This window comes from Crinia signifera, chromosome 6 (assembly GCF_055691185.1).
Source record: "Crinia signifera chromosome 6, ASM5569118v1, whole genome shotgun sequence".
In the NCBI taxonomy this organism is placed as follows: domain Eukaryota; kingdom Metazoa; phylum Chordata; class Amphibia; order Anura; family Myobatrachidae; genus Crinia; species Crinia signifera.
This window is the reverse complement of record NC_139222.1, coordinates 93,953,152-93,978,010: the sequence shown is the minus strand read 5'-3', so window position 1 is coordinate 93,978,010 and position 24,859 is coordinate 93,953,152. Positions and strand designations below refer to the sequence as shown.

Sequence of the window (24,859 nt, the reverse complement as noted above, 5' to 3'; positions counted from 1 at the left end):
TTACTTTGTCTTTAATGTAAGAGCCTAGGAGGCGCGAGCAGCTGGTTCTGCCTTTAAAAAAAAAAAACTGCTTTAAATCTATCAGCTAAATCGTCACATTCTTACCGCTACCTGCATCTCCCTGGATGGGACATTTTGCCCTTTGACAATTGATGCAGTTAACGTGATAAATATTAACAGTGAAATATCATGTTTATAGAAAACAATATAACAAAATTCTAGTTCAAATTATTATAGTTCATATTTTAAAAATGCTAAACTCTAGAAAGAAATCTAAATTTCTCTGAACGTTACAACTGTCCCTGCAGTGCAACATAGATTTGCCCACTTGTGGGATTTTTGCTTTGCTAACAAAACTGAATCCGGCTCATATACCAGTATACTGTAGTCCAGAGTTTTGACTATAAAAGTGTTAAGAATAATACAAAGATGTTATTTATACCTTATTTGTATTGTTCTTATTCTTATAGTCAAAACTCTGACGTATACTGGAGTATGACAGGGGAGGCTCTGCCTCACCTGCGTGCACATTACTGAGACCGAAATGCAGTATAATCACTTACATGCACTATACGATTTTGGGCCAATTTCACGCAATTTCAGCAAAATCGGCCCAAAAGCGCATGTTTGTGACATTTGATCAGAATCGATTTGCTAGTCTTTGTTAATCCAGGCACTGGCTGAAAGATGAATAACACATTGTGTTTTGGAAGAGGAAACGTACAAATTGGAGCATACTTCTACAGTAATAGGCATTTTGGGTGATTGTGTTTGTGTGTGGGTGTGTGTATATATGTGTGTGTATATATGTATATATGTATATATATATATATATATATATATTCATTCGGAGGTCCGGCACTCCTCACTTGCCCCTGCTCCACTCTGTACCTTGACCTGGGTGCCCGCTTGTGCTGGCTAAACCAGCGCTTGTATAGATAGCATATGGGAAAAAAAGCGTCACTCCAGGTGCTTGTTCAAATCGAGTTTACTGTAGGTCAACAGTGTTTCGGGCCAGAGCCCGTCTTCAGGACATAAACCCAGTTTATGTCCTGAAGACGGGCTCTGGCCCGAAACACTGTTGACCTACAGTAAACTCGATTTGAACAAGCACCTGGAGTGACGCTTTTTTTCCCATATGCTATATATATATATATATATATATATATATATATATATGCAGAAAGAGAGAGAATGGCGCAACCAAGTCAGTGATCATAAAAGATTTTACTAGACACCTAAATAGCTCACATACATGATAAAAAGCAGCGAACAGCTTGCCCAACAAGTAAGATCCTTCAGAGGCCACCAGGAATCGGCGGAAGCCGGGACTCCGTTCCCCACTGTCGGTGCCTCTTTGCTCGGACCAGGAGAGACCTATTCAGGTCTATGCACGATGCCGTGAAGGTAGCAACGCCTCTACGCGTTTTGTCACGTGTGGGACTTCGTCACACCTCCTGACGAAGTCCCACACGTAACGAAACGCGTAGAGGCGTGGCTACCTTCACGGCATCGTGCATAGACCTGAATAGGTCTCTCCTGGTCCGAGCAAAGAGGCACCGACGGTGGGGAACTGAGTCCCGGCTTCCGCCAATTCCTGGTGGCCTCTGAAGGATCTTGCTTGCTGGGCAAGCTGTTCGCTGCTTTTTATCATGTATGTGAGCTATTTATTTGTCTAGTAAAATCTTTTATGATCACTGACTTGGTTGCGCCATTCTCTCTATTTCTGCATATTTTGATTGGGACACCTGTGAGCCGTGGTCTGGCTCCCTGAGAGAAAAGGCTGCAGACATACATCTGAAAAGGAAAAGCACATTTCATTCTCCCTGTGACTGTGCGCGGTTGGAGCCCCAAATATTCTATATATATGTATGTATGTATGTGGACTGTGCTTAGTTTATGGGGGGGTGCATGCTCATTGTTGATAGTGAGTTCTGAGTGGTAGAGCTTCCATAGTTAAGGAAAATGGTATACTTTTCATAACCTAATGTATAGGATGCTCACTGAACTCTGTACAGCATCTGTGACCCTGGGCTCTGAGTCAGCTCATAGTGAAAGGAGGAAGTGACTTGCGCAATATCACACATTTTGTACTCCAGGGTCACATGTTTAATGATTTCCTTGGTACCACTAAATAATAGCATCTAAACTGTGAGCCTGATAGTGAAATCGTCCTCTCACAGAAGTCTCTTTTGTTTCCTTTGCAAATATAACGAGTGGCAGCCTAATTACTGATATTACGGCAGGTACATGGAATATCTAGGTCAGGGTTGCCTACCCTCCCGGAATGGCCGGGAGGGTCCCGAAAATCGTGTCCATCTCCCGGAAAGGTGGGCAACCCTCCCGGTTTCTGGGGGATTCCCGATCCCCTCCCCCCGTTCCCGGCTACCTGCCTCCTGACCGCGCCGTTTAACACTATCTGCCGATCTCTGATGAGGGGGCAGGGATAAAGTGTCAGAATTGTGTCATTTTAGCACCTTAATGATGTCGCGTTCAAGCCCGCCCCCGAACTCCTGCTGAAAGTCTCATCTCTGCTCTTCTCCCGGAGAGGAGATTTAAAAAGTCGGCATACCTAATCTAGGTTGTCAATCATTTTGGGTTTATATGTTGCACTCTGTGGGGGTTATTCAGACCTGAGCTTATATCAGTTTTTAGTAGGGGTGAACAGGTTCGGACTCAGATTTACCCGGTTGTTTTCGACAAATTATTGCAATTTCGGATTTTTCCGATTGGCTGGGCTGTCACGTGTTTTGGATAGCCAATCAGATCCTGCTTTGAGATCAGAGTAAATCCAAGTAGAACCGAACTCGCTCACACCTAGTTTTTAGCAAATTGACAAAACCATGTCCAATGTAGGTGGGGCAAATGTAACGTGCACTTTTTGACCCCCAAAATAACATATCATTGTTGGACAATTAAAAGTGGTTAAAAACATTTAGGTGTCTAATTACACAATCATTGAGTTTCCCAGGGGTTCGGAGCCAAACCCTGACATTTATACCTTTTATAAATTTGGGATTTTCCCCAAGCTTAGGAGATGGAGAAAATAATTTTGCAGGAAAACCTATGAATAATTATCACTGATGCCAACCTTTTTCATTTCTTGACCTTTTCTGTTGACCTTTGTAAATGTTAACCTTGTGCATCTCCACCTGTACTGTTGACCAAATAGTAAATGATACTACCTGCACCTGACTCTGTAAAGCTGCCTATTCACATATACGGGTGCCAGGGAGCTACCGGCTCCCTTGCCGGGTATCGCATGCGATACCTCAGCCCAGTATATGGGGCCTTAAGAGCTTCTGTGTTGCTTTTTTGTACATATTGACAAACATATCTGTAGTTTTTCATGTTAAGTCAGGTTTATACTATCTTAGAACTTGTTGAAAACTGAGCAGTTATTTATGTCTGTGTTTTAAAACATAGAATTGAAAAAGGGTGTACTTTGCTTGCACATAACTATCTTCTACGTAAGTAGTATGGTACTGGCCACGAAGCTGTTACACTGAGGATGTGGTTAAGGGGTTTTCCTTGAATGCTTAATGCACTCAAAAAAGAATAAATTTAATCATCAGGTCCAATCTGGAGTTGTACTATTGCATCTGACTTTGTCTAGTGTTCTCAAGTCTGAGTGGGCTCTGTCTGAGTCTGTGTATCTGGATATAGTCAAAAGGTTAACACCACAACGTCGACTGTTATAATGACACCAGACTGCACTGAATGTTGTGCTCCTCCCAGTGTACTTCAAGTGAGCCGTGTCTTGCTTTTTGTGTAATAAAAAACATGCATTTATGGTGCTCGGTAAAAAAAAATATTTGCGTACAGGCAGAATGATTTGCAATTGCTCTACAAGTATGCAAAGCTGGTGACTTCCGAATAGAAAAGGATAGCAAATTCTAATGAAACGGAGACTGTTTGGGGCATGTGGATCACTTGCAGTTAATTTCTGGAACTGTTATTATAGATTTGTGCCTGTGTTCAGAGGTATGGGACCACAAGCATAGGTCACCCTCTGGCCATCCTGTAAATGTGGTCAGTGCAGCTCAAAATACTTGCCTACTTTTGAAAACTTGTTTCAGGTAGATTATAGTTGGTAGTAGAATTTTGCTCAGTGCCCCATTGAGGGGGCGTGCCATGCTCCACCCAAAGGGCGTGTCTAGGTCCGTATATGGAGAGATTGTGGAAAAAGTTTGTGAATGTGGCACCTAGAAGCATGAGAGGAATCTTGTAAATTACTTACAGTATATCCAAATGTAGATGAGCCCCAAAGCAGTTAGTAAGAGCTCCTATACTTGGTAAATTGCTGGGAAATGGTGCAGATGATTCAATGTAAGTGTATCTGTCTCTCATTCCTTTTTTCCCCAAATATGTAACAGTGTAAGGTGGGCTAGGTGAAATGAGGGAGATTGCTAGACTAATGAGGGAGAGAGGGAGATTGCTGTTATTTCAGGGAGTCTCCTTCAAAATGCAGGAGGGTAGGCAACTATACTTTTTATCTGTGAAACTTAAGAGTTTGTGGGGCAATTTGACATATTCTTGTAGATCACCTTTGTAATATTTATATAACATATTCCTTAGAGCATTGAGAACCCTCTATCCCTTTCATGGCTTAGTTCTTGTTTACTTTTGTTCTAAGTACAGAAAAACATAATTGAAATTATTTGTTCTTGTCGCCAGCATGGAATTAATTAGGGCATAAAGAATGTAACATACCAGCGCTTCATAATGGACAATGCTGTTTGGCTTTGTAGTGTCAGTGTAACCACTGTAGCATCTGTAGTCTTTAATGAAGCAAGATTAAAGGCAAAGGCTTCTTTCAACAATCACCAAAAACATACAAGGATAACTTGCTGGCAGTGTTTATTTGGCTAGTGTGCCCTATGGTCTGTCTGGGTGACTAGGTAGAAAATGAAATGCTGTGTTACTTTTTATTTTACTGAGGTAAGCATTTTATAGTTTTATAGTGTGTCCGGTATTTTACTTTTTTCCACTGTTTTCTGTAGAGAGTAGGGTGCGTTAAAGGTATTGGATGGAGTTCACTATATCAGTAATTCCTGAGTTTTATCTGGTGAGTTACGGGTGTGGTATAAAAGGGTGACCCTAAATGGTAAACATACACAAGGTCGACTAAAGGTCGATATGTCGCCCAGTGTATACCCAGCTTTAGGAATTACACAATTATCACAAAATATAAACTTGTTGGAGCTTATTCAGAAAGCCCCACTAAGGGGCCTAATTCAGATTGGGTTAAAGGGTTTGCAAATCTTCACAAAAAGTACAACCCACAAGGGCAGGCTTGCAATTATGCAACCAAATCGCTATACAGTGAAGTGCTCAAACATCACATCCCTGACCCCCCCCCCCCCCCATGTGCGAATGGGGCAGACATGCCTGCATTGTCCAGACCGCTCCTCCTCGCTACTTTCACTGCGGTTGAGATCCACAGGCTAGTTGACTTAGACCCAGAGTGCAAAATCGCTAATTGCCGATCTCTGCTTATGCACAACCCTTAAACTTCAGGTGCATTCAGGAAAATGCATCCGCAGTCTTAGTGCCGGTGGGGGGCATCAACGCGGCATTGGGGGATAACAGAGGCATGTCTGGACCATTTGCAGGGAATGGGTCGTGGTGGGTTTGTGACCTCACATGCTGCAACAGGAAAATGGCGGCCTGGCGACTGCCTTTGCAGCTAGGCTGAACAGACATGGAGCCACCCTAAAGTGCACCATATTAGCAATATGTTTGCAAAATTTTGGAGCAGCCTTGCCTTGTTGACCCCCCCCCGATCCGCGTGCTAGTGACAAGAGGTTGTAGTTTTGCAATTTCCCGCAAAACTACAACTGAAGCTGAATCAGGCCCATTATCTAAATATAACATGGCTCTACTGATAAATAACTGAAATCATTGTACATTGTTAAATATCACATCATGTGCTTTTTAAATTTAGTATAATGTATTCTCTAACTGTAAAAGTTGGCAAGTACAAATCATCCTGCATTGGCTGTAGTGCCGTATATGCTGACAATCATGGGGCTCACCATTTATAAACACAGATCTGCACTGTTTCAAGGAAGTTGGGAAAAAAAACTAATTGAGCTTCCTTTCAGCAGTGCATAGATGAGAAACTCCTAAAGTTTTTTTATAAATATATTGTTTTCATAGTAGAATGCTTTTTATTCTAGCAGGTATTACTATAGCAGAATAGAGGAGTCTATCCTAGGGACAAAGAAGAACCAAATAATATTAAACAAAGAAACATAGGGGTTTATTCTAGTTCATTCTTTCTGACAAAATCCTTCTTAGATGGACAAAACCATGTGCACTGCAGGGGGGCAGATGTAACATGTGCAGAGAGAATTAGATTTGGGTGAGTTATTTTGTTTCTGTGCAGGGAAAATACTGACTGCATGATTTTACACTTCAATATAGATCTCACTTTGAAGAAAAACCCCACCCAAATCTAATTCTCTCTGCACAAGTTACATCTGCCCCACCCGCAGTGCACATGGTTTTGTCCATCTAAGAAGGATTTTGTCAGAAAGAATGGACTAGAATAACCCCCATAGACTTTTACTGCAGCTTAGAACCATCTGCCCTTAGGTTACTGGGGTTAATATAGTGGTTAGGGTAAGTTTAGGGGATTGGAATAAGGTATTAAAGTTAGTTTAGGGCAGCATTTCTCAAACTGCAGGGCACAACCATCTGAGAATTGGCTTGAGACTCCACGTTGCTGACTGTCAGAAGAAGTAAATCAGTTGAATTGTCTGATGCTTCACACTCCGAGAATCACAGGTTAAGGTGCCCATCAGACATATATGAAGCTACAAACCTCTTCAGATTTCACTTGAACTCTCCCAGGGGCTTCCCAGAAATCTAATCTGAGCCTGGGCTTTCACTCTGTTCACTTCAGATACATCTGATCAGATCTATGATGGACCCCTGACGGCTTCAGATCAGATGGATCTTAGGTGCAGCACTGAAATTTTTTTTTATCAGAAGGATCTGAGACAAAGCCGCACATCTGATCTGAGGGAGCTCAGATTTGGCCTGTTTTCTTCAGATCGGTCCCCCAGATCCATCTGAATCTGACGAAAACAGGCCAAATGTTACTTGTGGATGGGGGCATAGAAGATCTGAGGAGTCATAAAGCAGCTCCACCCACAGCCCAGTGCTCTGCCTCTCCTGTCCTGCCCAGCACCGGCTGCTGCATCCACTGCCACTAGCAGGCTGCACTCCTGGTTCCCTCATTTCCATGCATAAATCAACAGGGGGCTCAGGGCTGGCAGCGATGGCATTCCTGGGTTCTGGGGCTTCTGTGCTATAGTAAGCTTAAAGATAAAAAAAGGCAGTCAACAGAATACCACAGTCAGGCACAGAGGAACCGAATCTCAGTAAGTAGGACATATGTGAAGAACCTCAGAAGAAGTGCAGCATGGAAGGGGGTCACACATATCCGTCTGGGAGGGGGGTTGTTACTGGATCTGTGGATGGGGGAACTGTGTAGGAAGTGAAGGGGGAACAGGAGGAAACATGATTTCCCTGCCTTAGTCACACAGTGCCACTCCCTGTCACCCATAGCCATCCTCACCCCCACTGCCTCCCCATGCCACCCTCTGTACCCCCATCATCAAACACCTCCCTTTGCCTCTCCCTTGTCATCTTCTCCCTCTCCCTGTCAACACCTATGCCTCCATCACCCTCTACCATTCCCATGTCTCCTATTGCCAATATTGTCACCCACTGCTTCCTCATGTTACTGTATGCCTCCCCATTCCTCAATCTGCAACCTCTAAAGCCTATACAGCAGCAGGTATAAAGTTAACATTTTAACTTTTGTCTGATGTGGGTTCTAGTGCAAGGTTTAGAACCCCTGGTTTATGGTATTTGGGATAAGGTATTAGGGTTGGTTTAGCAGTTTAGGTTAAGCTATTAAATGTAGGGGATATGAAGAGGGTAGGGTTATGGTTTTTAGTGAACTCGGATTAATGTTTTGAAAAGGGTACTAGGGTTAGGGTAGGGATGCTCTACATCACGAATTGTACCAGATTTGGGTTATGTGCCCTACAGGGGTGTAAGTTCATACCAGGTGACTGGCAAAGAAATAGACGATGTTGCCTGCCTCCAGTATTCTATCGCCAATAACTAAAGAAGTTAACATATTTCTGATTAAGCAGAATAAGTTATAATATATTTCCAAAAATGTTTTCATGACCGATTGTTAAATCTATTGCTTTTGTAGAGAATGAAGGTGTGTGTATGATTATATTCTAGGTGAATATTGGTACAGAGCTCTGAGCCTTAGGATACTGCACATTTGGGAGTGAACTCAGGTGACATTACACAGGGCTGCTAGGGAATAATTGGGTATTCAGAAAAAATGTATTTGGCAGCCCCCGAGACATTTACTAAAGGATTAAACTGGAAAGAATTGATAGTTACAACAAGAACAGGAAGAGAATAGAGATGAAAAAGTATGTCTGCAATATACACATTTTCTTTTGTTTGGGTTTCCATTTTTATTGTTTCTGTAACATTAGATGATTCATGTTGTGTATAGGTAAAGTGACTTGCACACTATACCATGCATTACAGAGTTGTCCTCAGTATAATACATACAATTATAGTTATCCCCCAACTTTATCTCCCAGGTTACATGCCAGGTGTAATGCAATAGATTGAATAGTTTGGAAATTAACTACATCACTATGATGAGAATTGAATACCCCTCAATATTCACTACCACATGCACACAAATACAATACATACCAGTATGCTTTGAGATTGTGGGGGGAAAACTAGGGCACCTGGAGGAACCCTAAGTAAACCCATGAAGGATATACAAACCTAACACACCTGGGATTCTGGTTGGAATAAAAGCTGTGATCTTCTTACTGTTACTCAGTAATGCTAACCACAGTGTTACTGTTCTGTCCAATCAAAATTGTATACATTTTTTAGATGGTACCATCACAATCTTAGAGGAAATATTATATTTTGTATCTTTCCCATTTCCCAGTGGTGGTTTCACCATTGGGATCTCCACAGATAATTGTTAGTCACAACAAAGTATCTAGAATGCTGAAGCATTGCACTGTACTGTGAGACCTTTTTCAGAAATTAAAATGTAAGGCTCTGGATCTCTGGTTAGAGGCCCCATGGCTTTTTTTGGGTCAGGAAGAATGTATTACGCTTGCCTCACAAAACTGAGGGGAAGTGAAACCTTCCTTTTTAATCATATATTTTAGTTTGGATTTGATTAATATCCTTAATATATTATACTTTTTTAACTAACTGATAACTTAATTTTTCCATGATTGTTATTACATATTAATTAGTTTTAAAAAGACCCTTCTTTTTCCAGAAGAACCGACTCCTCATAAAATCATCAGCCCACCTTCTGGAGTTGCGTATTCACATGATGTCTCCGAATATGGTCTCAAGCCATACAGTCCTCTGGCTTATCGTAGGTCTTCCACAGATCCCATGGGCAGATATGAACAGAACAATAGTGTAGGGTCAAAATATCAATTAGACCCTCAAAAGGCTGCTGGGGCTCCAGCTTTGAGTCCAAGGATTGAGATCACTCCATCTCATGAACTGAGTCATTCAGCTGGTTTATACCGCACCAGAGATTCAGATACTTTGGTAGATCATCAGCCAAACTTGGCTGCTACCAGTCCAAGGTTTTCCTTACAAGTCTATGGTTATGATGGCTACAGAGAACCACTTTGCTTGAGCCCTGCTAGTAGTGGGTCATCAACGAGTTATGTTTCAGAGACTAATTTCTCTCCTTACACATCACCTTGCGTTTCACCAAATAATGGTCCTAATGATGACCTGTGTCCACAGTTTCAAAACATCCATACTCATTATTCTCCTAGAGCTTCTCCAATAATGTCACCACGAGCAAGCATCACAGAGGACACCTGCCTGGGACAACGTTCTCCATCTCCTCGACCCAACTCACGGTCCTCATCCCCAGGCTCAAAAAGAAGTTACCCTTGCTCTGAGCTCTACAATAGCCATCAAACCAGTGTTTCTCCACGACAATCAAGAACCCCTTCTCCCCAGCAATCACCTCGTGTTCCTCTACGGGAAGATAACCAGTCTGTGAATTACAATCAACATTCTGCATCTACACATCTTATGGATGACCTGAACCTTGATAACGATCATTCATGTGGTATACCTACAAAAATGTGGAGAAACAATGAAGATATTTCTGACTCCCAGCCTTCACTTAAGAGCATGCAATGCCATGTTTATCAGCCTCCAGAATATCTTGGGTCTTACGAGCATGAGCAGAGGAAGAATTCAGATGCAGGATCCGTCCTACTTATGCCACCTACTTGGCCAAAGCAGCTGGTGCCTGCAATGCCCTACTACAGGTATAGTCTGACTCATTTTTTTTCTCCATCTGTGAATAAACATGTTATGTTTTTGTAGGTTACATATGGACAAATGTTATGTTTTAAAAGCTAGAAGAACAATGGCCTACACCGGGATACTTGACACATGTGGTGTGTTGTGTGTTTTGTTGCATGTGGTGCAAATATTAAGTTGTTAAAACCAGACATAAATATGCAATCTATACAGGTAATTCAGCCAAGTATTAACTGAGTGAGTCAGGTTTATGGTTGTTATGCTTCATACTTTTGTTTTATACAAGAAATAAAAGTGTTTGGTATATAGAATAAAATGCAACTTACGCAGTATTTAGAGGTGACTGTCCCAACTCAGGCCCTGAATGAAATCAACAAAAAAGCAACTAATCAGCTCTCAGGTTGCATTTTTCAAGTGCATTCTATAAAACAATAGGTAGAGCTTCTCCATTGGCTGCTTGATACATCTGCCCCATCTTTTGAATATTGTTTTAGTAGGCTGATGTAAGTCACTACCCATAGAGAGGAACTTGTACTTTAGACATTTGCTTATAGATGTTTCCCAAGTAACTAGATTTTGTGTTAACAATATGTGTGTTAAATACTTGATCATCCCAGAGTAGCCAGGTCACTTCCAGACATGCATGTACGCCGTAAAAAATGGGTCACGTGCAACAAGTTTCATTGCATGTGCACAAATGTTCTGTTCCTCTTCGTCAGTGAGAATGTATTATATGCACACTTGTGCATGAGGTGACCATTTGGTTGGTGTTTGCTTCTAAGAAGCTGGGTTGCAAGAAAAATAACTAAAACTTTAATGTTAATTTAATATATTTGCTGCTGGCATCTGAGATGGATAATATAACCCATACAATCTCTATGTACTGTAACCTTGAGGTAAGTCGAAGCAACCCCCAGAATCCATTGCTTTTAGCAAAGGTCTTATATTGCCCCAAATTCTTCTCTCAAATATATTATCAATATATATGAACACTGTTCTAACAGTTACCAGTGTTTCTTATGGACACTGTGCATTTAAGTATAAGAGGCCTGGAATATAGTACCTGTGTGTATCGTTGTTATGTGGATCACTGATGTATACATGTATTTGAGATTTTTGTTATTATTATCAGTTCTTTTATATAATGCACACATATTTCGCAGCAACTACAAAGAATATTTCACCAGACATATCCGTGGAACTTAGAATCAATGTTATTTACCACCTGTACACACACTTTCTGGTTAGGGTTAATTGTTTTTGTTGTGATGCCAATTAATCCACCAGTATATTTTTAGGTTGTGGAAGGAAACCGAAGGTAGAACTAAACCAGAGACCTTTAGTGCTTTGATAACCATTACCATCTGTGCTGCCCTAGAAATGATCGTTTCTAAATAGCAAAAATCCATAATACTTGTTTTTTCCTAGTTAGCCTAAATTTGTGCCATTATTTAGTCCACCTGACAGTACTTTCATAGGCGTGCGCAGCACATTTCATTAGGGGGTGTCTTACACGCCCATTGGGTGTGTCTAACAACACCAATCAGATGTGTCTACCATCAGCTATTGGCACTCACTACAATATAAAACATCTCAGCCGCACCATAATCTTCTGCCTAGTTCAGTTTTAATCTTCTAATTACTCTGTGTAACAGCACATGCAAATACAGTCATAAACATATATGGATGACGCAGGTATGTAGTGATATGACAATGGTCTATTACAATTAACAATGCAAAACACACATAATTGATTGATGGGCACTTGTTTTAATGGAATACCAGTTCTAAAAAGCAAAAGTATATAAGGGTGGGCACAGCATTAGGGGGTGCCTGTGCACCCCTAACACTCTATGTGCGCACGCCTATGAGTACTTTACAGTTCTGAGGACAGATTCAATAAGCTGCAATGCTCTGTTGACACTTCATCAGCCAATTGCAAAAAAAAAAAAAAACAACAAGTGAGATTTCTGTACCTTAATGGCAGGAAATTTACACAGCTGCAGATCTCTGGAACCTTGTGGTGCATTGAAACTGTCACATTATTTTTCAATTGCCCAAAGAATTGATGGCCAAACTGAATGATCATCAGATCGGGTGACATTTTTTAGCATCTTTCTCTGTCCAGTTTTGGTGAGCCTGTCCTTACTGTGTAGTCCCAGGTTTCCTGTTCTCAGCTGACAGGAGCTGAGCCTGGTATACTGCAGCTGTAACCTGTCTACTTTTTGGTTCAACATACTATTGGCTGCTTAAATGTTTGCATCATTGAGCATGTGCGTGCACCTAATAATGTGATTAATTAGTGTATAGTACATCTACTACATATTGAACAAGGTGCACGTCTAGCTTTTGATTCATTTTCAATGTGGATGTAATATTGTAGTTCTAATCAAATGCTTTCTGAAAAGTGCTATAAGTACAGCCTGGTTCAAAGCTGTGGGTACAGATCATAGAATAGGGGACGATTCAATTGTTTAATTGAGCACTCAAAGTAATGGGTGCCTGTCGGATCAATTCAATTGTTGTTCTGAAGAGGTGCCCCTCAGATGCGGGAGACACGTTTCTTCTAGCAGTGGTGAGGATAAATGTGTGTAGTGCAGTAAAACCTGGTAATTTTAGGTGCGCCAGCAGTAATGGTTACCTGATTAGAGCAACAACGGAATTGCTCCGATGAGCACCCAATACTTTGTACACCTGATAAAAAATTAATCCCCCCAAGTTACTACAAAAATCCTTTAAACATGTTTTTTATATATTTAAATCTAAGTAGCTTAATACTTTAGCACATTTCAGTCAGGTTCTCTATGTTGATGTACAGTAGACATCCAATATGTATCAAATGTAGAGATGTAGCATTCCTACCACAGCAAAATCTATGGCTGTGCAGTACAATTCTAATGTTGGTAATTTAACTTGCAATCTAAATATATATGAGGCGGTAATGAGAATTGCCATCTACACAGATGTTGTCTTAAGCCAGCAACTTCATTTCATTTGAAACAAATTAATCTGCAACATCTATGGAGTTAACTGTCAGTCACTCACTGCTGAATAGAACAGATTGCAGTTGATATAGTCTTCTGCTTGGACAGACCACAGCTTTTGCACTGTGTAATACATACAATTATTTATAAACAGACAGCTTGCAACCTCCTTACCCTCAGTGAACACTAGACAGCCTTGTACAGTTTCCAGTGTAACAGAATTCGTGAGCATGGTGTCGTCCTGCATTAGTGAAAGCCAACCCCAACATTTCTGGCATCATTCTGGTATCTCTATCTAGAGTGCATCCTAGTGTCAAGCAGGTGGCTGAACTATTTCCCCTTTGTCCTTAGTAGCTGCTGAATGTGATTGTCATTACACAGCCTTAGTGTAACATTGTTGCCTTCCTTTGGAGTCCCATAGTAGTACTATAGTTAATAATATTTATTGGCACAGTAGATGGGCCAAGTAATACTTATTTGCCATCAAATGCTACGTTTCTATGTAATAATGTGTGCAGGTATACATAGACTTGTAAATGCAACATTTCACACACACTTCATGCTTGTCTGGGGTTTGGTTATAAGTGTGATACAGAATTGAGAGATGATTGCAAAACCGATTGGTCACATGAATCTATTTTTATAGTCTGTGCTACAAAAGTATGTTTGTCTTCTGTGTTGCTGAGAGAGAGTGGTGACCCCTAATTGGGCATCCACTCATAAAGCCCCTCAATCAGTTTGTTACTCGTAAATTATTTGCTTTTAAGTGAACCACACACATCCATGTAGTAAAGGCAGCCATTTTTGTTGACTCAGTCAATCATTAAGGCTACAGCCAATGGAATTGCTGGGGCACTAAGGCATTTATTTATCTCCGCTGTGTACAGTAGACTGTCAATTCTTAATCTTTATTAATTATTGCTTTTATGCAAGCTGCTTTCTTAAGTAATTAGTGATCAAGCAGACTATTTATTGGAAGCATAATTACAGCCATCAGTGGCTCTGTTAGATTCAGCTACAATATTACCAGATAGGGTTCATTCTAGCACCCTGCATCTTTCAAAACCCGTGCAGTTCCCCTTCCCTGCCTGGGGTGTCACACTCTGCTTTGGTGCTTCTAGCACTATATGTGCTGAAATACGGACCACACTGTGCTTGAAGCTAAAGTTCCACTCAATGCTTTTATCAAACCTGCTTTTAGTCCAGCGTATAGTTTATTTGGGTTGAGACCCTTCATGTTTGTTAATACTGTACTGTAGTACAGTATTATTGTACTATTTATCTCCAGGGTATCAGTGGAGTCTTTCAAATTTCTAAAAGTCTCTTCCTGGGAATCTGACACTGCATGTGTGCAGGTTTCGTAAGATCCCTCTCCGATGAATATTTCTTCAAAGGCATAAAGGGGTTTACTCAATCTATGGGGCCGTACTCTGAAAAGCTTACCCATTTGGAGTTTGATAAATATAGTTCAGACTGTAGTCCCCACTGATTTCTGTGAAATCTCCAGCATATTAGGCAGTTGGCATATAGTAGGCGTACTGTACATAGTACTCATTATGTGCTAATGAAGATGGGCACTATTACATTCGCTACATATAAACAAGACACACATTTCTGGAACTGTTTTGCTTGTCATTACCAGAAGCTTTAATCCTGTCAATCTCCCCGTACAGCATCCCTGTTACATCACTTCCTCCACTTGAGTGGCCACTGACAAGTCAGGTTGGGTCCTATGAACTCCAGATCGAGGTGCAGCCTAAACCTCACCATCGTGCCCATTACGAGACTGAAGGAAGCCGCGGAGCAGTGAAAGCCACAACCGGGGGACATCCTGTGATCCAGGTAAGACCAAGAGATCTGCAGTCTGTTCATGGGTGGGGTAATGTTTGTTTTGAGTTAAGAACAGGCCCATGTGGATTTTTATGAGGCTCTGCAATGGCCTACATCTAATTTTGCTCATGTGTAGGCTGAAGTTATCTACAGTCAGTCGTTATCTGTTAAGGGATCAGTCCTTCCTGGGAACAAAGTGCACAAATGGCCGAGATGATATGTCATTTACTTTCTTATGCTAAATGCAACCTGTCCAAATGCTGCTGTAAAATTCGACCTTGTTACGGATATTGGAGCGCAGAAGAGCTAGCACCCGGCCCGTATGCCTCTCTCCTAGCTTATTACGTCCAAGAGAGCAAACAAATGTGTTTGAGTGTATGGGTGAATGAGCGTGTTATTGTCATTTGCAGAGGTCCTCCCCTACACTGCAGGCAGGTGATATGATATGGCACTATTTGCACAATGCTGTCCGCCTGGGACTAGACAGCAATATTTATTTGTATAGACATACAAGCTGCTGACTCCCCCATCCACCAGTTTGTGTATTCTTTGTTACTGTTCTTTTCGTGTGTGTTTTTGCTTGCAGCTGAAAGTGGTGTTTTCAACTCGACAAATTGAAAATTAGAAGCTTTCCTTCCTGTAACTGTAACCACCTCTGACATGGTCTGTCTGTATTACTGTGTACTGACAAATAATTACAAGACAGTCCCCAGACGCATGGCCTGATGGCAATCTTACGCAATATCCTGTACGTCACAATCAGCCTTTAACCTCTTCAGTACTGGTCAAAGTATATTTAATACGTATTCATTCACTTTCTTATATCTGGCAGGGACTTGAGAGCAGCTGAATTTAAAGGACTATGGTCCGGAAAAGTAATTGGCTTACACTATCTTCACATGAAGTGGCCTGTATGGTTAGTTTGACACACACACACACACACACACCATGGGTGCCGATCCTGTGGGTAGTTTTCATTTATTTACTTTATCGTTCTCCTCTCCCATTAGCAGTAGATTAGTACTTACAGCACTGCAATCCTGCTACAAGTAAGATCAGGCCGTCTTTACAATGAGGCTTGGACAATTTGCACCCTCAGAGCTTATAGAAAGCTGAATGTGCTGGCTTAGCACAAGTCTCAATGCCTCATATGTTTGCTATTTACAGTAAAGCTTTGTTACACCTTTATTACCACACATGCTTGAAATCACAGGTCCTAAGAAACATATATTACAAAAAAGTCAGATTAAAATAGGTTCTCCATTACAGAATTCAAAACCAAATCAATAATTAGATAGTATTATTGAGAGCTGCATCAGACACCAGTCTGGGATTATAAATGTATTATCTTTTATTTATTCATAATGTGCCCAATGAAACATGACTATTTCGATTTTGGTGGAACATTTCTACTCACTAACTCATAGAGGGTGATTCATTTCGGCTGGGTAGACACATCGCCCACAGAGGAGATCAGGATAACTTTTAATGTCGGTAGTACTGTAACTGGCTACAATGTGTGGACAGCAGAGCGATGTTAGGCAACACATAGACAGTAATTGTATTCCCTCCATAGATAATTGCGGTATCCCAAATTCCATGACTCTTAGCACAGATCTTTATTACCATTATATTCCTCCTTTCGCTCTTGTCCAAGCCCTATTTGGATACATCCCATTGTAGTGTAGTATGTTGTTCACATCCTTGCCATTATCTTGTGGTTGACATAAGGGGGGTACTTTACTAAGATGGTAGTCCTATTTCACATGGGATGTTGTCATGGGCAACCAATCAAAATCTACTTTTTTATTTAGCACCTTCTAGAAGACAAGTGTCTTACTGGTTGCCTATAGCAACATCCCCATGTGAAAAAGAACTCACATCTTAGTAAATTTCCTCCAAAGTATGGTGCTTCCTATTCTAGTGTAAGACTCCGGGCAATTTATACAGTCTGGCACTTAATCTTGCCTGGGATCGAGTGTTGGCCGGCCTCAGGTGATTCTTACGTGACACGAAAAGAACAAGGCCAAGTGTTGATTGTGTGTTTATATACAGCGACTTCAGTACCAGTACAAAAAAAGATATAACAACACCGGAAGGTTCATTAATTTCCTCTTTCTTCGTTGAGTAGTCACAAACAGCGGTCTCTTAGGTGGTTCTGCAAACTTGAGGAAGGAAGTAACCTTGACGGAGAAAGGACAGAAGCACTGTTTGTGTTGATGGCAACTGGTGGCAATTTGCAGCTTGAAATTTGCACTGTGTAATCATCTGCCATCTTGACAGCTACAGCATGACATCGCTTAGTTCTTCTTTCTTCAGCACTGATTGAAAGAAGAACTCCATAGGACAATTTGCCCAGTTTGTGAGCTGCTGTCTACAGAAGATATTATCACTGCCATCTATAGAATCCATATATATATATATAAAATATTCCATTTTCTCTGCAGTCCTCACTCACTTTAACCTAAGCAGCCATGTCCAAAAGATTACTGCCATTGAATGCTTAAATATAATCCTCTCTCACTCCGTAATCAATGGTTAAAATCATTGAACAACTTTAGCATTTTGTTTACCCAGCGCTCATAAGGTACATAAAAGACCCCCTTGTTCACAGAGACTAATAGAGAATAGCTGCCAGTGCACCCCATATCCTTCCAGTGACAGACCAGATCATGTCTGTTCAGAGTCATAATATAATATCAGACCAATCATGCTAAAAGATTAAGAAAACTTTTTTTTAACTGCAAAATAGGATCTTTAAATCCAAAAATAGGGGATGAAAAGGCAGACATTACGTCTGGCTTTTCTTTGCTTGTGTGGCAAGTGTGACTCAAACTTCTTGGTCTCCCTCCAGCTAGAACTGTGTACTCTTTATAGATGTTTTATTGTGAACTGCACACCTTTTTTTAATGCAAATAATTTCCTTCCCAGGTGTTGCCTTTATTATGGTAGATATTTCTTTTTTTTTTTCTCTCAAAGCTAAAAAAAAACTGTTCCAGTTACTATAAATCCAAACCATGCCTGGTAAAGACACTGTAGGACTTTTATTTTAATATTCAAAGCTTGTAGTTTTCCTTTGGAGGATACTTGTTGAAGTACTGCTATTTTTTTATTAACCGAGTACTGTACCTTTTTGTTGTTGTGTTAGTTATTAATGTACACACAAATGCATCGTGACCCAGGCAGGTGGTATGAGCAGGTGGTGTAGACAAATACAATGTGTATTTATCAGCTTTTAATGTTAAACCAGTTTTGTAAGAGGGACAAAAATATGTTGTAATACAGTGACAGAAAGGTGTCGGCAGTAAAGGAAATGCATTTATTTAAAGAAATTATTCCAGCACAGGATTCAATACTTTTATTACAGAGTTAAAGATATTTATTGCCATGCTTGTCCATTTAATACATGAAATCTCATTTCATAGACTTCTGTGCCTGATTTAGCCATAAGCTTTGCCTGGTGTATGGTCCTCTGATGCTTGGTCTGCCCAGCGGTGACACAGAACTTCATAAAATAGTAGCCAGACAACACTGTTATGGGGAAAATGAGTCCACATTTGGCAAGGGAAGAGGGATCCTTACTTATTAATAGTCAGATGATCAGGTAACATGTCTACTGGTTGGGTGAGGAGGAGGTGATTCTGGACATGTTACATAATTCTGTGGCTTTCTTTAGCTCTCAGAAACAGCACCTCCCTGACTGATTCTTCTACACAGTTTGTATGAATCACATTTCCTTTCTAGTCTGCACACAAATAAATATAAAATAATTTTATTCTAATATTCTAAACCATATATATATATACCACACTGATTCATATCTCTCTCTCTCTCTCTCTCTCTCTCTCTCTCTCTCTCTCTCTCTCTCTCTCTCTCTCTCTCTCTCTCTCTCTCTCTCTCTCTCTCTCTCTCTCTCCTTTGGTATTTGCTTAGGGCTATTTACTATGGAACATGACATTGATGAGACATTAATACATGCTTGCTTGTGTATTTACACATATTGCTGCAGGCGTTTAACTTTACAGATGCACATCTTCCTTCCCTATTTACTATATCTATGTACAATATGCATAAAAATATTTTATTTGTATTTATTCGCATAAATAATAATAATCATTTTTTTTTTAGCTTATTTTTAGAATTAACATACAGTATTTGTTTGCTTTTCAGATGACTTTTGCTGCATTAGGGCTTACATTAGGGCTTATACACACATACACACACACACACACACACACACACACACACACACACACACACACACCTTGTAAACAGCACTAGCTAATAGCACAAGCTAAATATTCTGTGTCCTTTCTATAAGAAGCATGTTCTTTTAATGTGTCAAAGCTCACCTGGCTGAACCACTTCTCAATGCTGCAAACAAGGTTGATATTGGCAACAATATTATCAAAGTGTTTAAGGGGTTTACAAAATGTGTGTTAAAATCAAATGAGCAGCTTTGCAGGCTGTTTTCTGTGTGTTTACATCTGCTAACTGAGCACGGACACCCTATATCCAAAATGTGGGCCAGTACAATGTTCATTGAAAAATCGTGTTATTTTATTAAAATTCAATTCAAATATGTTCTAGTAACCTGAGCTGCCTAAAGAACATGGCGAAGCTTAAATTGCAGTTAACGACATAAGAAATCTACCACCATATGTTTCAAGTGATGTATGAATATAATCGCTGGGACAGAGGCAGAACTCTGGGAGGCAATGGAGTCATCTGCCGCCGGGCTCCTGCTCCCAAGGGGCACCTCTCCTTCCCTGCAGGTTTAAATCTGTTATCTGTTAATCTGTAAAGCCAACGATATCACTTCTGTGGCTGAGTTCTGTGTTCTCTCTCTCTCTCTCTCTCTCTCTCTCTCTCTCTCTCTCTCTCTATCTCTCTCTCTCTATCTCTCTCTATCTATCTATCTATCTATCTATCTATATATATATATATATATATATATATCTATCTATCTATCTATCTATATATCTACCGTATATATGTATATAGATACAGACCTATATAGAGAGCGATATAGATATATATTGAACACATACTGTGTATATTTTAGAACAGACATATTTTAGATTGTGGGAGAGGGGGCTGCGGGCACAATATATATCTTGGCTCCAGGTACCTGGAGCGAACTTACGCCACTGGGCTGGGATGCATATTGGACTAACTTAAAAAGAAAGGTGATAATGTAGGCATGACATATACAAATGTGTCCTTCTACTAATGTAATTATGCCTTACATTGTAAGATGCCCGCCGCAACCAAGACCACCAGGGAGAGGTAGCGTACCATATTTATGTATGGTGGCAAAGAAAAAGTCAGCCATAAACAATGTAACCCATCAGTGAACCACAAACAACAAGAACAAAATGCAACAACAACACAAGCACAACACAAAGAGGGTATCCAATTCAATTCAACCTTCGGATTTTACTACCCACGTGTGATGGTGATAGCGTGGCCCCCGTTAGGATAGTACAGCCAACTAAATGGTCAATAAAAGTGTGTGCACCCAAAATCAAATAATTGTGCAGTGCTGATGGCCTACTGTTCTTTTCCTGCCACAACATGGCAAAACACATGATGGGAAGACTCGCAAATCAAAGAGACTTTGACCCAGCAGCTAGAATCTTATAAAAGTTTCACATAAGCCACACCAACTAAAACTTCACTGGCTACGGAAAACACCTAACCTACTCTAGAAATCCACAGCATCAAGTTTTAGTTTACCTCCATCTCATGACAATACTTCGGTATTATGGTGCCCAAAGAAGGTCCGTTCCCGGACCGTCCGTTCTGTACTATGAGATGCGCGCTCCCGCGCATCACATAGTACGGTACAAAAAATATGTGCTGCACATACTTTTTGTACTAGCTGTTCATCGCATCGCATGCACTATGCATGCACAAGGCATGCGATGCGATGTGTACTGTATAAGTACACAACGGATCCGTTAAACGGACTGTGTATGGGCGGCTTTACAACTGTCACACATCAAACTGATTAGAGCATGCTAGCAATTTAGTTTAGTCTCGCCAACTGTTTTATTTATACGAACAAAACGTACATCTTGAGTGAGAAGTCAAGTGGCCTGGGATCTGGTGGGCAGAGAGAGTCTCTTTGGAATGACTGGAATAACCATGTAGGAGTACACATTTGTATGCTGTATTTTGTATACAATTTATTCTGTATAGAATACCAGAAGGTTCATTCTTAGGCTTACCATACTATCCCTTTTTATCCATGACACTCATGAATTACACAGGCTCTGTGGCTGGCTGACTTCAAGACTTCATTTGACCTGGTTGTAATCAGCCACAGAACCTGTGTAATTCATGAGTGTCCTTGATTAATGTGACAGTACAGTAAGCCTACTCATGCACTCCTTTCACCATTGGCTGTTTTTATATTTAGCTATTTTGATTGAAAAGAAAGTACAGCATGTGTTTATACCTAATATATTTAGTGTGGGGCGTACTTACTTTCTTAGAAATTATGTGGAAAATCTGCAACACTGTAGATCCACAGATGATATCGTGCCCCTAAAAGGTTTGAGTTGAGTACCCTAATGGTATTTGGTGGGCAGCAACTGGGTGGACATCACCCACAATGCAGCTTCTTTGGTTGCTTAGGTTTACTTTGTTGGGCTGTGCTGTTTATGGGCTCTCCTTTCGTGCCACCATACTAGTTCCTTTTTTTTTTTTTTTATAAAAAGCTGACCTTTAAATTCTAAATGCCTTTCTGTTGGATAAGTTTGTTAGATAAAATAAATATGACTTTTATTTTTTTTTACCTTTGATGAAAGGTATCATATTACACTTGGAAAATTATATTTTCTGTACTTCATATCCCTATTGCTGTTTTACCATTATCACTTATGGAGGGGGTTATTATTACCCAAATCTAACATGTTTGTTTTTTTTATTATCTGCAGCTTCATGGCTATATGGAGAACAAGCCCCTGGGGCTTCAGATCTTTATTGGGACAGCAGATGAACGGATCCTTAAACCACATGCTTTCTACCAAGTCCACCGCATTACAGGGAAAACGGTTACCACCACCAGCTATGAGAAGATCATTGGAAATACGAAAGTCCTTGAGATTCCATTGGAGCCCAAGAGCAATATGAGAGCAACGTAAGCACAAAGAAACTACTTTCCTGATCATACAGTTTAACATTGAGTGACTTCGTTTCTTCCATGACACCTGACAGAAAAATGCACTTTTATGTCTATATTTTGTTTTTAGTATATGTTTTCTTGTAGATCCTTCAGCCCTAATAGAGGTTTTCTTTTTGTTTACTGATAATATAAAACATATATACTCATGAGTGGTTTAACTTTTCACTAGCTAGTCTTCTCCGGTGTACATTATATTATTCAATAATATCCACAATATACACCTCATAACCATGGTGATCTGCAGGCTGTGGATGTATTTTCCCACAGAAGCAAAAGTGGACTATAAAATCAGGGTTATAGATACCACATAAGGGCCGCATTCCAGTTAAAAAATAATTAATTGTCCTCAATCTAGATTAAAAAAAAACCCACCTAGTTAATGTTATTTTTTTCTCTTGTGAAAATAGTACTTAACAAATTGCTAATATAATTTGTTTAGCTTATTTAATTGTAACTTTAAATTAGTATGTGAACTGTTGCATAAACCGGTTTCTATTTATGCATGACCGTTTAACCCTTTCAAGTCCAACGTCTAGTCAGGCTCAACAGCCCTAGCACTAGTAGCAGATTCAATGGTGAGCCACTTTAAAATAAGAACATTAACATCATTTAACATTCTATGTAGACCCTTTTTGAATATAATATATATATATATATATATATATATATATATATATATATATATATATATATATATATATATATATATATATATATATATATATATATATATATATATATTACAATTCATTTAAACATTTAAACCAATTTTTTTTAATTGCAAAAACAAAAAATTGGACTGCAAAAGTTTAATTTTCTAAAGGAATTTGTTGCGCTGTATAAGAAACCAATAATAATTAATTATATGGTAGTAGGTCATTTGCAAGACCTATTTTTTCTTGTTTAGCATTTCCCTATTCTTAATTCTTCTGTGGGGTTAATTAGAGGATTCCCCAAAAAATATTTGCTCGCTAAAAAAAACCCACACTATATATAATCCTATGGCGCTGGTGTTTATGGAGGACACATGTCATGTGACTTGTGGATTAACATGGATTATGAAGAGTATTGTTTTTGATTTTTTTTTTCATTGGATAGACCACGGCATAACCATGGCACTTCTCTGTAGCTCCTTGTAAGTTCATATTGCCTTTGCATATGTTTCAGTGTTTGCTATTTGTAATAGGGGAAATATGTGGGAGCTAGAGCACGTGGCTGCATTTTCTAACTGCCATCCACTAATAAATGTATTTTTCCGCTCTCATGTCACAACCCTGAGGTTGTTGAAGCAATTGCGTGGGGTAGGCCATAAACAGACTGTTTCCAAACTATTGGTTTGGTAAAGATGTAATCTGTGTGTCTCAAATTGTGTATTGACTGTACAGAGATACAAGGGACAGCGTGGAATCCACTCTAACTCCTGGAAAGATCAGGAAGTATAGGTGTGCATTTTTTTTATATATATGTACTGTATGCAACAATAGGGAACCCTGATGCAAAGGCGTAGTGTTGTTTTGCCCATATTAACCAAGGAATCAGATCTTTTTAAGATTTCTTTATGTGCCTTTTTACACTAACTGTGCTAAACATGTCACTTTTCATAAGTGTTCAATGACTCAAGTGTCCTCTTTTAATCTGTAAGCACACAGCTATTGGGAGCATTGTGGTGGAAGTCGAGTCAATAGCATGTCCGGAACCTACAGTTCCTTGATTTAGGGTTTAGAAACCAATATCCTCTAGTTCTCTGATTAAATATACAGTATGCTATCCACCCATAAGACACGGTCATATAATTTAATATATGTTAAGGGAAAAATGTGTTAATTAAAGTTTTTGGTCAGTTCCGTTACTACTACTGCATCATAGGCCATCAAAACTGTAGAGTGTAACCTGAGCTATGTATTCTGAAACTTAAAATTAGACATTTTCTGTTCTTACAGTATCGATTGTGCTGGGATTCTAAAGTTAAAAAACGCAGACATCGAGTTGAGAAAAGGAGAGACTGACATTGGGAGAAAGAACACCAGAGTGCGCCTCGTCTTCCGAGTGCACATCCCGGAGGCCAGCGGGAGAATTGTCTCACTGCAGGTTGCATCCAGTCCTATAGAATGCTGTAAGCATGCTTCATTTCCCTGACTAGTCTGTCTTGTGGTCTGCCTGTCCTTACATTGCCAACACGATATGTTTACATTTATTTCAATGGGTTCTCGACCTCAGATAGCTGTTTTTTTTTTCTTCTTGTGTGTGTCCCACTTGAACCTTTTTTCGGCTGTGGTTTATTATGACCAGGCCTTTATATCATCAGGCAGTGTGGTTTATTATTACCGATCTGGAATACAGCTGCTTTCTCAGTACATCTGTATCCATGCACAGAGCAGACAATATAAAGACATAACAGAAAATGAAGGAAGTTTGGAAACCTGTTTATTCTTACTGTTGTCAGATGCAATAAATAAGAACGATTGTGTCT

General features: G+C 39.9%; 1 protein-coding gene across 9 annotated transcripts in view; it reads left to right on the top strand.

Moving 5' to 3' along the window:
• Positions 1 to 24,859, top strand: part of NFATC2 (nuclear factor of activated T cells 2) — a 116,941-nt gene that overhangs the window by 35,575 nt on the left and 56,507 nt on the right. For 6 of the 9 annotated variants that reach the window (XM_083146494.1, XM_083146496.1, XM_083146497.1 and 3 more), the window contains exons 2-6: positions 9,362 to 10,388; positions 15,041 to 15,209; positions 22,142 to 22,344; positions 23,775 to 23,831; positions 24,330 to 24,502. In XM_083146494.1, coding sequence (XP_083002620.1) covers positions 9,362 to 10,388; positions 15,041 to 15,209; positions 22,142 to 22,344; positions 23,775 to 23,831; positions 24,330 to 24,502 — 1,629 coding nt within the window. The remainder of the gene's footprint in view (positions 1 to 9,361; positions 10,389 to 15,040; positions 15,210 to 22,141; positions 22,345 to 23,774; positions 23,832 to 24,329; positions 24,503 to 24,859) is intronic. The other 3 variants (XM_083146495.1, XM_083146490.1, XM_083146493.1) reach the window with 2 other exon arrangements.